This window comes from Malania oleifera, chromosome 4, assembly GCF_029873635.1.
Source record: "Malania oleifera isolate guangnan ecotype guangnan chromosome 4, ASM2987363v1, whole genome shotgun sequence".
In the NCBI taxonomy this organism is placed as follows: domain Eukaryota; kingdom Viridiplantae; phylum Streptophyta; class Magnoliopsida; order Santalales; family Ximeniaceae; genus Malania; species Malania oleifera.
The window spans coordinates 106,501,978-106,518,730 of record NC_080420.1 but is presented as its reverse complement, the minus strand read 5'-3'; the positions used below and the strand labels follow the sequence as shown (position 1 = coordinate 106,518,730).

Here is a 16,753-nt window from a genome sequence, read left to right as displayed (position 1 = left end):
AAGCACAAAGGTCTTCAGTTCCACTTGGACATGGATTCCACTTGGGCATTGACCAAGACTTCCAAATGGATCATTTTATACATGTAGGCTATCCTCCACATAGGAGTGAAACCCAACAGTTAGAGGGATTTGGGAAGGTTGCGATAAGGACTGGGCTTGCGTACCTTCTTGAGCGGGTGGTGCTTTGGTAATGTGGGGGACTTGCTCTATTGTTAAAGTGGATAGTCTAGGACGTTTTTTTTCTTTATGTATAGCTTTTGTAGTTGATCTCCTAGGCATAAATCAACACTCATTTTCTGATACCTTCGTCCTATCCTTATTTTTTGTTCAATTAGTCTTTCCCATGGTTTAATTGTAGGACTCATAACTTTAGTTACATGATAGTTATTACAATTTTGAATCTCTTTTACTTTTATTTATAGTATTATAGTGCTTTTCCTCCATTTTTCTTGCATTTCTTAGTTCTTATAATTGTGATAAATAAATTAGTTATCCAAATAATTCCATATTGCTTAGGCATTTCCAAACACTTGGGATATTATCTAGTCATTTTCCATATTTCATATTTTTTAATGCAAACTTAAATTTTATTAATTCTAATTTTGGGAATACATCTAAAATTTTTAGTCTTGTCCTCATGTGTTAGTTAAGTTTAAAAAGCCTTGTAGTTGGTTTTCATTAAACAACTCATGAGAGTAACTTTGCCATCTTTCTTTTATGTCGTCTTCTTTAATCTAGATGCTATCATCCTCAATTTTTATTCATTTTACATCACTTAAGTCCTTGGTCTTCTTTCTCTAGCCCTAGCAAGTTTTAATATGTCTCATTCCTCTTTCCTTGTATCTAGTTTGGTATATGAATTATTATGTGCTCTATATTTAGCTTCTTTATTGGCCTTTTTTTTGCATCTTTTCTTGCTTCTTTATTCTTTTCAAAGTTTCCCATTTTTCTATATTTTTGCAATGTTTTATGCCAAATTATTTGTTGTCTTCACGGTTTTTTGGACATCTTGATCCCATCACCAACTCTTTACTAGCTGAGGTTCACCTAAATCTTTTTTGCTATTTTTGTAATTGATCTAGCTATCCTACTCTGTAGAGTGTTTGTGTCTATGCTATTCCCTATTCTGCTTAATAGGATAGCAAGCTCAATTAAATATATAGCAAAAGAGAATAGCGAAGATGGTGATTGCACAATCACCTGTTATGTTGAATCAATAGGTAATTTCGAATAATAATGCTGGATATTTTGTGTGTGAATGATTCTAGCATGTCAATCTGTGCATGTGCATGCCACACCTGTCATATGATGATAGTTGTGAATATTGAAGTTGACTCATTATGTTGATGAATGTGGAGAGAGCATTTTGACACCTGTATATAAAACATCGCTGAAAATTGCATGCTAATCATTGTGATGTTGTGGTGTGGAACTTATGATGCATGTTATGCTTTGGGAGGACTGGATGAAATAGTAACACATGCGGCAAGGCCAACCCAAGTTTTCTCGCTTGAATAATTATGGATGGTATTGTGAATGCAAATATTTGTCTTAACTTCTAAATAATAAGTGACTGGTATTGCTTAGATGTCGTCGCTAGAGTTTCTTTTGAGGTAGAAGAACGTACTAGAGTAAAGGCAAAATATATTTTATCACAAACATTGTTTATGGTCAAAATAGTTTGTTCTCCCCCCGCCCACCCAAAAAATCCAAATAAAAAGCTACATGATTGTTTGTATGTAGCTGTATGGAAGAAGAGGTAGGCTGGTAGCAATAGTCTTCTTTGAAGAATTACTTGGCTTGGATGAGAATGAATATATCGATTCTGCAAATGGGGAAAATTACTTTCTGGCTCTACTATTTTTGATATTTGAATATGGTATTAATGAGATATTCCTCTATCCTAATACACTTGGTTAAAGACAATTTTTGCCTACATGCAGCAGTGTTTGTGACAGAGAAATGTGTTGGATGAATTGTTACTGCGAATTTAATAATTGAGATATATATATATATATATATGTCTCCTTTCTTTTGGGTTTAATAGTTAAGAAATTTTTTAACCTCTTCCTCTGTTGTGTCTTTTTATTGTTCATTAGAAAACTGAACTCCTGTGACATTCAATTCTCTTTGCAGCCTGCGCCAGCCACATATGATGATGTATTTAAATCGATATTTGATTACATCGACCATCTCTTTTCATTGATTCGCCCAAGAAAGCTTCTTTATATGGCAATTGGTCAGCACAATTCCAGATTTCTGATCAATTTTTTTTTTTTTTCTGGAGATTGTCCTATAATCACATTATTGTGAATCTATTTTGTTTAAATCTGAATTTTGTAGATGGAGTCGCACCAAGAGCTAAGATGAATCAGCAACGTTCTCGGCGATTTAGAGCTGCCAAAGATGCTGCTGAGGCTGTAAGACATTCTTATCTTAATGTTTCATCATAGACAGAGGTGCTGTTTGGTATCATTTTTGTTTTCCCTTTGTTTGTTTGTTTCTGTACAGTGAATAAACAGATTATGGCAGTGCGTTTATTTTTGTGGTTAGTTTTTTGTTTCTGTTTCACAAAAATTGAAAATAAGATTTTATGTTTTTAAGTTTTCAGTCCTTTAATATCAGGAATTAACTTCTTGTGGATTAAATCATCCGTTTTATATATAATTTTAAATTAAATTAAAATAAAATGATAATGTGAATTTAAAATATAATACAAAAATATCCATAAAATTTATGAAAATTTGCAAAAAACACTAAAATCATTCAAAATATATTTTTGCTACTTTTCAACTGTCATGTATTGGATTGTTCTTGTGGCACTAAAAAGTGTGTTTTGAATTATTATTAGTTAGTTAGATAATTATAATTGTTAGAAGGAAATATGATATTTTAGTAATTAGGTTGTGTGAGTGGGGGTATTTTTTGTTCTTAAATCTTTTTGTTCTTAGTAGTATATAAAAGGCGGACCTAGAGCTGTACAGAAGAGGTCCTCGAAAAACCGCCGATTCTTTCTTTTCTTCTTCCTCTCTATTGTGCCTCGTGTTTTTGGGTCCACATGTTTTGTTCGTGTTCCACATATGGGTCAAGACAAGTTCTCTCCTCGTGCTGATAAATGTATCTTTGTCGGGTACTCGAGAATACAAAAGGGTTATAGTCTTATAGATGTTATGATCCCCACACTTGTAGGAAATATATTAGTGCAGATGTCACCTTTTTTTTTTTTGAGGGAACACCTTATTTCTCTAGTGATAGATCCTCCTTGGGTGAATATGTTTTGAGTCCATCAATGTTTTTTGATCCCCCCCTTGTGTGTTGGTCCTTTTCTTACTGTTATCCCTCTCTATAAATCTTCTACTCTTCCAAATTTGACTGTTAATGGTCCAGAGAAATAATTTAGGGTTTATGAATGACAGAAAGCAAACACGAGCATCACTACCACTGTGCAACCACCTTTTATGCCCATCATTGTTTTGACTTCTGGTTCTGGAGAGCCATCTCAATGTGACTTGGATTTGCCCATTGCTCATCGAAAAGGTACTCAAAGATGTGCTCAGCAATCCTTAGTTGCTTATCCTATTGCCCATTATGTTTCAATTCTTCACCTTCCTAGACCTATTCATTTATTTTGGCTCGTCTACTTCTTCTGTTTCTATCCCTTCCTCACGTGTCGACTCCTTTGCTAACCCTGGATGGAAGCATGTAATAGCTATAAAAATGGATGCCTTTACCACTCGAGGGACATGGGGTTTGGTGGATCTTCCTCATGGTAAAGATTTGGTTTGGTGTTGTTGGTTCTACACCATCAAATATCTTCTTGATGGCTCTATTGAATGACTTTCGGCTCAATTGGTTGCCAAGAGTTATACCCAAATATATGGTATTGATTATTTTGAGATCTCTTGTGGCTTCTGTTCGTGTGTTGATCTCATTAGCAATTAATTTTGATTGGCCTTTATACCAATTGGATGTGAATAATGCTTTTTAATATGGTGATTTGCAGGAAAAAGGTATATATGGAGCAACCTCTAGGGTATGTTGCTTAGGCAAAGGATGGTAAAGTATGTAGGTTGCGTACAACCATTTATGGTCTTAACTCTTAAGTAGTTTTTTCGAGCTTGGTTTGACAAATTTAGTGTGGTGGTCTCTACATTTGGCTTTATTCAATGCTACTCTAACCATTTGGTCTTTGTCCACAAAAAGGAGACATGAGTGGTACTTCTTGTGGTTTATCCACTTCTAACGATCAGAGTGGGATTATGGATGTTAAGTGGTGGCTTCAACTAAATTTCAAATCAAGGGCTTGGGTACTCTACATTACTTTATTCGTATTGAGATTGTACAGTGTAGGAAAGGGGTGAATCTATCCCAGTGAAAATATACCTTGGACTTGCTAAGTGACTCTGGTTTTTTGGGAGCCAAACTTGTTGATACTCCTATAGATCTTATCATGAAGTTGTCCAGGAATGTTAGACTAGAATTTGAAGACAAACGTCGATGTAGGCAATTGGTTGGTAAGTTGATCTACTTGATTGTCATTATACTTGTCATATCTTTTATAGTGGGGGTGGTGAGTCAACTTATGGAAAATCCCATACAACCACTTTGAGATGCCATTTGTAGGATTTTGGGTTATCTCAAAGGCTCTCCCAGCATAGGTTTGATATATAAATGCAATAAAAATTGTGAGATCATGGGATACTTTGGTACAGACTGGGCTGGCTCTATTGATGATCAAAGTCTATTAAGTATACTGTACATTTGTGGGAGGTAGCAAGAAACAAACTCCTATAGCGAGATCTAGTGCTGAATCAAAATACCGAGCTACGTTTCATAGTGTGAGTAAGCTTATGTGGTTGAAGTCTCTTATTTCAGAGATGAGATTCTTGGTAACAAAGCCAATCGATATGTTTTGTGATAACCAAGCTACCATTTATTTTGCTAGCAATCCAATATTTCATGAGAGGACAAAGCATGTTGAAGTTGATTGTCATTTAGTAAGGGATTTTGAGTTGGAAGAAGGTAGTGAAGACTCAGAAATCTGTGTATCAGTTAGGCCATGTTTTCACAAAGCCTTTATTTAAGCTTGCCTTGTCTAGTAGTTGTAACAAGCTAGGGTGGGGTGATATTTATGTACCTCCAGCTTGAGGGGGAGTGTTAGAAGAAATATGTTATTTTCGTAATTAAGTTGTGTGAGTGGGGTATTTTTGTCCTTAAATTTTTTATTCTTATTAATGTATAAGAGGCAGACCTTGAGCTGTACGCAAGTGCTTCAAGAAAAACAGCCAATTGTTTCTTTTCTCCTTCTTCTCTTCTTCTCTTCATCTCTGACCGTGAGTTCTGTATTTTCTTTTTGATTCTACATTTTATTTTTGATTTACAACAATAATAATTTCTATTTTTATTATGATATTTTAAATTTGTATTCTTTTGTATTTTTTTTAGTTTTAATCAAAATTTTAATTGTTATTTCGTCAAAGGACAAAAAATGAGTTTTAATATGTTCTAGCTTTGGAAATATTAACCAATTATGCTGCTAGTCTTTGTTTTTTAGTTTTATTTTTGTTTTTGGTTTCCTTTATAGTTTATTGTTTCTGGTTTTTGTTTTCATAATTTTTGATAGTGATACCAAATAGCCCTGGAATTGGTGAATTTATTATCCTTTTGTTTCTTGAGTTTCAGGAAGCTGAAGAGGAAAGATTGAGGGAAGAGTTTGAGGAAGAGAGTAAAGGTTTGTCTTCTAAAGAAAAGCCTGAAACATGTGATTCAAACGTGATCACACCTGGAACTCAATTTATGGCTGTGCTGTCAGTGGCGCTGCAATATTATATACATGCCAGGTTAAACCGCAATCCTGGCTGGTGGTATACAAAGGTTTGATTTTTATTTCCCGGCAATTCTCTCTTCTCCTAACCCCTTACTCCCTTGAAGATCGGATGATTCCTTGCCAGTGGAGTAATCCCTTCTGGTTCTCTTTTTCCGTATACCTCTGGATTTCAGGATACTTTCTCTGTCTAAATTTATTTACGGGGCTGCATTGGGTGATTATTTGAAGGTTATTCTTTCCGATTCAAATGTTCCTGGTGAGGGAGAACATAAAATAATGTCATACATTCGGTTACAGCGTAATCTTCCTGCTTTCGATCCGAACACCCGACACTGTCTTTATGGTCTAGTAAGTGTGTTTTCTGATTTCCCACTTTCCATTCTTATAAATTTTTTCCTTCTAATTATTCTCATGTTACTTTTTCCCCTTTCATGTGGAATTCAACTTTCACATGGCCATTCCCATCTCTGAAATGCGATGGACAATTTGGTTTTTCACACTCAGGATGCAGATTTGATTATGCTGTCTTTAGCAACGCATGAAATTCACTTCTCAATATTAAGAGAGGTTGGTAGCTAATGTTTCAAAATGCCATGATACCATGACATATTGGTTGCTTCTGATAGAAATAAAAGCTTTGTTGCTATTTGTACAGGTTATCACTCTGCCTGGGCAGCAGGGGAAATGTTTCCTCTGTGGTCAGGTTGGTCATCTGGCTGCTGAATGTCCTGGGAGCCAAGCTGAAGATTTGAATGAGAAGGCTGTGGACAACACTCCCATTCACAAGAAGAAATATCAGGTTGGATATCCCGTCTCTGATTCTATAGTTTATCGTTAAGATTTTTTAATTTCTTTTGAATTGTTTCCTAATCATGTGCGCTGATTTTCCTAATGATGTGAAAACTTGTTCATTGTGTGGACAGTTCCTGAACATCTGGGTGTTGCGAGAATATTTGCAGTATGATTTGGATATTCCCAACGCTCCATTCAAGATTAACTTTGAGCGGATCGTGGATGATTTTGTGTTTCTATGCTTTTTTGTTGGCAATGACTTTCTTCCACATATGCCAACATTGGAAATCCGGGAGGTATGCTGGTGCTTGAGACTTTGTAATTCTAATTAATCATTATTTAACCAATTTGTTGGATTTTGCATATGCCATGATTCTATTTATAATCAGATGCCTGGATTAAAAAATTAAGGGCCTTTAATTCAGCTTTCTCTAACAGATTTCTAAAAACCATGGTTAAAAAGTGGACAATGCCACCTCAGTTTGGGACTTGGCTCATTTTTGGCTGTCAGTGGTCTGGCCATCCAAAAATACAGAAAACAAATTTTTACTGTTTTGGGAGAATGTTCTCTGGAGAATTCTTGGAAAGCAGTTTCTGAATTCCCTGTTAAGTGCATTTTCTGTGTCATTTTGACCCCTGATTTCAAAAACTGAAAACAGCCTTAAGTGTGCCTGAGATTGTCCATATTCCATTCTTTCCTTGATGGTTGATATTTGATGCTTTTATGGTTTTTAATTGTCTAATATTTCCATCGTACTGTATTATCATTTCATAATTTGTGCAACTTCCAGGGTGCTATAAATCTATTGATGAATGTGTATAGAAGGGACTTTGCAGCTATAGGTGGTTATCTAACTGATGCTGGTGAGGTAATTTCTCTGCTTCATAGTCTTCAAACTTATGTATGATTAGTGAGTGAATGAGTGTGTGTCTGCGTGACTTTTTTAAGAACTATTTAAGTGAATTTTGAGAATCAATCTAAGGTGGCCTTTTGGCCAATTGTAAGTGGCACTGTTAATAGGTTTAAGAAAATTTAGTGGCTATTTATAATTTAAAAAATACATTAGAAGATAATCATATACTATTTTATTATATATTTTAATATATTGCTTATTAATGAAACATAATTCAATTCTTTAATGAAGAAGAAGTGTCTATTAATTTAAATTAATATTAAAAATTAGAAATGCTAAGTGCCTGTTTGGTATTGTTGCTGTTTTCTATTTTCAGTTTCTATTTTTTAACAGTGAAGAAACAAATTATAAAAATGCATTTATTTATTTTGTCAGTTTTCTTTTCTGTTGCTAGTTTTCAACTATTTGCCAAAAAACTGAAAAGCAGATTTTATTGTTTTCAGTTGTTTTGGCAACCCTTTGTTAGAAATTTTAATATCTAGAAATAGTTTTTTTTTGGATGAAATTATTCATTTTATACTTTTTTAAATTAAAATCAAAATTAAATGATCATATGAATGTAAATTTAATTAAATAAAAATATACATAAATTTTCTAAAAAAATAATAAAGCCAATTGCAAAATACTTTTACTATTTTTCAATTGTCACAATCAACAAAAATTTTGTTGTAAAGTAAATTTTGAAAGGACAACAATTGAGTAAAATAATTATAATGAATTTGATTTTTATTATAGTAATTTTTTAATGTGTATTGTTTTTAATTTTATTATTTTTTATCATGTTTTTATAATATTATTTGATTTAAAGATGAAAATGAGCATTTTTTAATTAAGTTTTTAATTTACATTAGTTTTATAAATGTTAATCAAACAAGTTTCTGATTTCTAGTTTTTAATTTCTGCTTCTGGTTTTTGGTTTTCGTTTTTGGTTTTCATTTCTCTAATTTTTGACAATGATACCAAATAACCCTTAATTTAATTAATAATATTATTTTAACATAAATTAATATGATAATCATATGTTATAACTATAAATTAAGAAAAAGATTATTGTTAATCAAAAACTAATTTTATATTATTTTTACTTAATAAAAATATTTAAGTATTAATAAAAAACAACAAGTAACATAATTATTAATTAAATTTTTAATTAAAAAATAACCATATATTATTTTATTATGCATTATAACCTATTAATTATTAATAAAATATAATTAAATTCTGCAATGATTAAAAAAACCATCTATAAGTTTAAATTAGTAAAAATTTTAATTTATTTATTCATACTATTTTAACATAAATTAATGTAATAATCATATGTTATAAACATACATTTATAACAAGATTATTGTTAATTAATAAATAATAATATCATATTGTTTTAGTTAATAGAAAATATTTAAATTTTAATTAGAAAATAAAGGTAATTGTCATTTAAATTTCTAATTAGAAAAATATTAATATTTTAATTTAAAATATATTTAAAAATAACAATATATTATTTTACTATGCATTATGGCATATTATAATTCAATTTTGGATTGAACAATAACTATTTATTAATTTAAATTAACATTTACTAAATTAAAATTTTGAATGTAATTAGTAATATTATTTTTATCATAATTTAGTATGAAGTAATATGTTCTAAATATACATTAACAACAAGATTATTTTTAATTAAAAATAATAATCTTATGTTATTTTTTAATAGAAAATATTTAAATTTTAATTATAAGTAATTTAAATAATTTGTTAATGAGATTTTTTAATTAAAAATATTAATATTTCTAATTTAAGATATGTTTAATAATGATCATATAGTATTCTATAATAAAAGTAAGTATCCGAATACCACGTATTTTAAAAACAACCAAACTTCAATTATAACTTTCTACCTTTTTTAGTTTAGTACTTATTATTAGCACTTAGTAAATTCAACACTTTTTCTGAAAAATACTTCTGCATAAGTGGTTCCAAATGATGTCGAAAAGAATTGGGGTCCACCATAACTTGAATCTCTTTTTTGTAGATCATTATTATAGAAAGTCTCTAACATGGTTTAGATTCCTACAAAATTGTTGAAATTTCTGTTGAAATTTACAAATGGCTAAAGCTTTCTCTCTCCTCTCTTTGTGCTCAATGCCCTCGTTAATCTGCAGTTCTGATCAATAATGGCTATTGATTGTCATGAGAGAAGGTGGGTCTTGGAGAACGGCCTAGATCTCATTCTTCTATAGTTTTGATTGATAATGGCTATTGAGTGTCATGGGGGAAGATAGGTTTTGGAGAACAGCCAAGGATGAATGAAAATCCTTCAATCTGCGCTCAGAGAGAATAGGGAAGGGTAGTTTTGTTTCTGTGTGAGAGAAACTCAATTCTTAATTGATGGGTTAGGGTTCTTTTGGTGGCAGCTCAGTTGTTTGTAGATGGGTTGTTGTCAGTGATGGGGTGGTTGGGTAGATTCTCTTAAAAAATAATATTTGGGAAAGTAGAGTATTGGATGATGATTAGGTTGGTTAGGAAAGAAAAATTAATGGAATTAGGATTGGGTGGAATCTCTAAATTGTATTCATCAAGGAGGTGCTCATGATGATGATTGGAGGAGTTTTGTCTACAAACAGCGAGAATTTTGGTCATGGAAAGAAATTATGTCATGGGATAACAATTGTCTATGGAGTGTGGTGAGATCTTTCTGAGGAAGATAATTAGAGGTGGTATGGGGCAGTATGTAAGCAAGTTGCAAGAGGGGGGGGGGGGGGGCGTGGTGGGAGCGGCTCACAGTAGAGGTGGCTAGGGTTTTGCTAGAGAATACATGGGTTAATGTTGAAGTGATCTGGGCCTGAATCGTTTACTATTGTGCTAGATATTGGCCAATTATTGGGTGAGTGGGCTTTTTCTGGGTCAGGCATTGAACAGGTCTAAAATGCAGCCCAGTTGGGAAGTCAAGAGGCTCAATACTCTGTGGGTAGAAACAAACTTTTTGTGATTTGTAAGGTGTAAAAGGGAGATCTGGTTTGGGCCCAAAAAAGGTTAGAGCTAAATGGATATCCTTTTGAGGCCCAGACCTTGAGACACACACAATAAAGGTAATCAGCCCCTTGCAAATTTCAGGCATGGCTTGTGTATTCCCAGCTCAGTTAATTTTATTTGGAGAAGAATACAGCTTTATCCCTTATGCAGAATAGGGTATAACTCACATCTATATTGTAGAAAAGAGGAACCGTGACTGCAACAGTGCAGCACAGGGTGAATGACATGGTGGATCATATAGGGCAGATGCCAAATAGGTATGGGGGTAATTCAGTTAGTCTTGGGATTTTGCTTGATGCTCATACGCTCTTAGTACGAGATGGCTGCTTCTAGGACAAGAGCTTGATCAGGAAGCTGGTTCACTAAGGCCTAGGAAGGATATTTAGTATGTCAAAAGGATCACTTATGATTTTATTTTTGGGTGGGGGGGGGGGGGGGGGGAGGAATAAATATACTGATAAGGGAAGGGAAGTAGAGAGGATATTTGCATGCAGGGTGGACAAGCAAGATAATTCTTCTGGGACAATGAAAAAAGATGTAAGGAACAATGCTAAAATGCCATATGTTCTGTTAAACCCCATATTATTCAGAAGGCAGATGTGAGGAGTAGGAAGATTGAGGAGGAGAAAATGAGTGATGTGTCAGATAATTGTTGATGACATTAGTGAGTTTGTGGATGACGTTGATTGATATACGAGAAAAACGTGGCTATTGTTCAGAAAAATAATCTGATTTATGTGGGAATATATCGTATGTGCCATCATCTCCAATGGAAAGTTTTTGAGCGTATTTTAACTATTTGAGGAGGATGGAATGGGTAGGGGCAGCACCGCAAGGATGGGATTTTTACCTACCTGGTAGATGAGGTTAATGGGATGTACTTAGAAGCTTAGTATTTGTTGGATGAGATGGGTTTGTGGTTATATAGTCTTGGAAGCAATGAAGTTCTCTTGGATGAGGGTAAAAGGAAGTTGAAGAATGAACATCATGAATTAGATAATTTGAAATGCTCAGTGGATTATGAAGGCAAGGGTTTAAAGGTGTTTGTTAAGTTTTTTTAATTATTTTTATTTTATATTTTTACATTTATATTTATATTTTTTTGAGGGTTGTTTGTTCTCTTTTAGGTTGTATTCCCTGTTTCCTTTCTTAATAATAATAGTTATTATTTTGTTATTAAAAAAATGGAGGATAGTTTCCATTTTATAGAACTTTGAAATTTCCACAAATCATCCAAAATTCATCAAAACATTTAAATTTCAAAATGTGTTGAAAATTTGACAATGGAACAAAAATTTGACAAAATTGAAATTCCGAATTTTGAAACCCTCCCATATTAAAAATTAATATAGTGTAATGTTTGCAAAACTTTGATGGAAAATATGAGGTTTTGGAAATTTTGGTAAGATATTTCGACAAATTCTAAATACTTACATTTGGATTTTTTTTTTTTGAGGATTTAGATGAGATTATCTGTTTGAAATTTGCATAAAGCATTATGAATTTTGACTCATTTTCAAATGGTCTTGTAAGCCGTCCAGCCAGATCAGAAAAGCTCTTCTGTTAACTGTCTTCTTCTCCTATATCACTTTAGTATTAAATTCTTCTATACAGGATAAAATAAGGGCAAACTAGGAATAGAAGTAAAGGGTACGACTCATTGACTTGCATTCTTCGGATTTACCTTGAACACCACTGCTAGTCACAAAATTCTTGTGCAGAGAGAGTTCCTTTTAGGATAGCATTCAATTAAAAGTTATCCATGGTGCATAATTAATCCTTCAAGAACTTGGTTGCGAGGTTGCATCATTAGTTGGAAATCAATTTTGAACCTAAAATGTCTTCGAGTAATTTGGTGGTTGAAGCTTCTTCCAAAGTTGATTTTAATTTTAGATCAATGATCAGACTCCAACTACTTGTTGCTTGTTCAAAATAAAAGCGATTTGATAATGTTAAATCACTTTTATTCCAAGGTTGCCATGAACAGGCCTAGAGATGGTGGAATTTTGGGGGAATAATTCTGACTTTTGAAACCTTGCATATCAGTGGCTGAGAGATGGCAAGATGTTGACATTCTATAGAATTTAGATAAGCTTTAGATGGATTTGAGTATTTGACTTTGATATATTGGTGATGGTGTTAACATTTGATAAGTTATGGATTGTTTTGTGTATTTGACTTGATATGTTGATGGTGGCATTAGTCACCTTTTGACTAGTGGAACTAAACCAAGAAATATGGAGTGCAAAATGAAGAAGTGGGATAATTATTATTTTAGAATTACGTACGAAGTGAAGAAGATCTAGCATGAATTGTTATGTGAGTTGTATGGGAAAAATCTGGAATAGAACAAGTTAGGCGCTTGAACCTGTAAAACTGTGGAAACATGCATTTCCCTGCTAAACTTTTGGAGTGGTCATGCAGACGATGGCTTGCGAGTGTATGACGACTCCTTCTGTTGGTTCTTCCTCAAAGCTAGCAAGCGATCATGGTGGCTTCCCCTTCAAACTCAAATTATCTTTTTGTCCTTTCATCTTCATGCTCTGTGCCTTGAGAACTTCCCAAAAAGTTCAAAAGCTTCTTCAAAATCTCCATCAATTTTGGAGTACTGCAAATCCCTAAAACGAGTCCTGTGATTTTCACCACAAGTCTGGTGCCTATTTGAACTTTAATATCTTTTCATCTTCACATCTCTTTCTTCACTGAAAATCAAAAGCTTCTTCTAGCGTCTCACATTCTCCACCAATTGTCTGGGTCTCTTTGTAACTTAACCTCCATCCAATTTGCTTCTTTATTTCTCTTTGACTCTCTTTGTCCTCCTCTGAAATCCACTATTTGTGACCTTTTCTCTGCTGACTTTCGTTTCCCAAATGGAACCCACCTTTTCGATCCACAAGAAAAATTTCTTTTTTGAGGAGAATGGTTGAGCCTTGCATATTGTTGAAAATACCATACAATGAAGATTTGCAATTTCCATTTCTGAAGACAATCGATGCTGGCTGGAACATGAACTTCACCAGTTCCTTTTCACGAAGACCTTGGATCCGTGGGTGGGAATCCATAGAATCCTAAGTTACATCTGTTGCTTCGGTTGAGGGTGAATGGCCTTGGGAGATTTAATTTGTTGGCAAAAATCTCACGCATAGGGATTTTTTGTATGATCTGCATCCCAGATGGGGAGGAGGCTTCGGGCTGGAGAGCTTTTTGGGAAGTTACCAGCGGTGCACTCGAAGGTTAAGTAAGAGGTGCCAATTCGGAAGCTTAGATGTCTTGATTGTGATTCCTTTAACATTGGAAAGATTTCATGAAAGAAAATCAATATGTTCAAGATTGGCTTGACAAGGTAATCGCTTAGAACAGATGAAGAGTTTCTTGTCCTCCAATCATGTACTCTATTCTCAGGTTTAATAAATTTGTCTTCTTTTTCTAAAAAAAACTTGAACCTGTGCAACTATCTCAATTCAATGCAGAATTATTATTACAGAGGCAGTGATAAAAATATTTTAAACATCAATAAAGTGGTGTGCAAGATAGGGAGAGGGGAGGGGAGTGGTTTTATAGTGCATGGGGAGCTTCTTGCTGCATTGTTTTTACAAAATGTTGCGCAAGAATGTCAATGTTTTTATGTCCATGAAGATGGTTGCTGCACGGAGAACAATTATTGATTCATATGTAAACACATACTGATGTTTTGGAGCTCTCTTTTGTTAAAAAAAAAAAAAAAAAAAAAAAAAAATAATTTAAAAAAAAAAGAAGCTAAGGAGGAGTTTGGCTTTGGGTTATCTTAAATGCCCTCTTGGTATCACTTTCTTGAAAATCTTATGCTTGCGGATAGGATTACTATCTTATAGGAATATGTTTGTCTGGCTCATCATTCATCAGGATTCCTTGGAATAGTGTGGGCATTGTTTTGCTATTTTAATAAGATTACTAGAATACCCTAAATCTATAATGATAATAATATATAAACACTCTTCTAGTGTGTCTACATAATATAATTGTAATAATTTTTAAGAATATCTTCTAATGATAATTATCATAATGAAATAAATAAATTAATAAATAATAGCAATAACAACAATTATTCATTGTAATAATAGGGAATATGATCATTAAAATCAAGATAGCCCTAGGCAATAGCATAGAGATAGTATATGCTAATAGTGCATGAAGGGCAGCCCGGTGCACAAAGCTCCCGCGTATGCAAGGTTCAGGGAAGGGGCGGACTACAATGGGTCTATAGTACGCAACCTTACCTTGCATTTTTGCAAGAGGCTGTTTCCACTCTTCGAACCCGTGACCTCCAGATCACACGGCGACAACCTTACCGTTGCACCTAAGCTCTCCTTCATATGCTATTAGTGCATATGCTCCTCAAATAGGCTTAGCAAAAAACCTTAAGAATACAATTTTGGGAAGATATAGTATGTATTTTATAAGGAATACCAACATCTGAAAAGACATTCATAGGAGCTGATTTGAACATATGCAATGGAAAGGACAATATTGGTTGTGAGATGATACATGGAGGCCATGGTTATGGAGATAGAAAGAGGTTGGTGATAAAATTTTAGATTTTTCCATGTCTTATGATTTGGTAATATTGAAGACCTGCTTTATAAAAAGAGAAGAAGACTTAATAACTTTCAAGCGTGGGCAAAATAAAAGCCAAATAGATTTCTTCTTAACTAGGAAACAAGGTGGTCAATCTTGTAAGGATTGTAAAGTTATCCTAGGTAAAGTTTGACTACACAACATAGAGTCTTCGTATTAGATATATATACTAAAAAATGGAAGCGAAATAGCAACATAAATCAACACAAGGGGACTAGGGGGTGGAGCTTAAAGGGAGAAAATACATCAAAATTCAAAGATCAGATGATTAAAGAATGTTATTGTACAATAAGGGATAAGGTAGTTGTAGGCACTATTTGGAATAGAATGACTAATCATAACGATAACAAAAGAGGTTTTAGGTGAGTTTAAAGGAAGATAATCATGTACTAAAGAAAGTTGGTGGTGGGATTAGAAGTTCAAAAAGCCGTTAAGATAAATTTAAATTGGTATAAAATATGGCAAAGTTGTAGATGTATAGAAAATCTTGATAAGTATAAAGAGGCAAGAAAAAATGCAAGAAAGGCCATTGATGAAGCTAAATACAGAACTTATGATACTTTATATACTAGACTAGATAAAAAATAAGAAAAAAGAGACATTTGTAAGTTATCTAGAGATAAAGAAAGAAAATGCAAAGATTTAGGTAATGTAAAATATATGAAGGACGAGAGTGATAATGTCTTCATTTAAGAAGAAGACATAAAAGAGAGGTGACAAAGATTCTTTGATAGGTTGTCTAATGAAAATAAAACTAAAAACTTGAACTTGGAAGCAAGGACTTAAATTTCGATTTCGATGGAAATTTCGATGGTCTCAATTTACGGAAATTTCGATTTCGATTTTGATTTAAAGAAATTACGGAAATTTATAGTAAATGATGGAAATTTACAATAAAATTCTAGGAAATATTAGAATAGATGATTGTGCTTAATATGTTATCAAAATACATTAAAAAAATGCATATATGACAAGTTTCTAGTGTGTAGGATATTAAATTGCATATCGCGAAACAAACTATGAACTGAAGAACATTCAAATGTTTATAAAGTTTTGAAGCTATTCCTTTAAGATTTAAGGCAACAAATTATCATTTAAGCAACTACATTTTCAATAAAAATTATACATTTAATGATCTAATACCACATGGACTTTCTTGGTGGCTCAAAGTCATCTCTCCTATCCCTATCATTAGGATTTCGAGATGACATATATTGTTTACAATAATCACTCCATGTCATATAATTTCCAAAATATTGAGTATAGGTGTACATGTGTTGTTCATACTCCTCTGTAGTCATCTGGTTCATGGCAGTTTCTACTCGGCCAGAAGATCTTCGTGTGCTAGGATTTTTTCTTGCAAGTTCTACTTGTTGTGTATGTCCATAGGATTGTTTTGCATTTGCATATTGGTCATACTCATACCCATATTCTTGACCTGTTTGTCCATACCCATAGACATGTGGTTTCCAATTTCCATATTGTTGTGCCTGCTCATTTGCATGTGAAAACGGTTGGCCATATGTAGATTGTGAGGAGCTGTTTTGCGTAGATTCATAACCACCATAACTAT

General features: G+C 33.2%; 1 protein-coding gene across 1 annotated transcript in view; it reads left to right on the top strand.

Annotated features, from left to right (window-relative positions):
- LOC131154107 (5'-3' exoribonuclease 4) overlaps positions 1–16,753 on the top strand; it is an 87,989-nt gene that overhangs the window by 15,086 nt on the left and 56,150 nt on the right. Inside the window, exons 2-9 of the mRNA XM_058106629.1 lie at positions 2,137–2,239; positions 2,344–2,420; positions 5,683–5,874; positions 6,056–6,175; positions 6,332–6,394; positions 6,483–6,626; positions 6,751–6,915; positions 7,411–7,488. Coding sequence (XP_057962612.1) covers positions 2,137–2,239; positions 2,344–2,420; positions 5,683–5,874; positions 6,056–6,175; positions 6,332–6,394; positions 6,483–6,626; positions 6,751–6,915; positions 7,411–7,488 — 942 coding nt within the window. The remainder of the gene's footprint in view (positions 1–2,136; positions 2,240–2,343; positions 2,421–5,682; positions 5,875–6,055; positions 6,176–6,331; positions 6,395–6,482; positions 6,627–6,750; positions 6,916–7,410; positions 7,489–16,753) is intronic.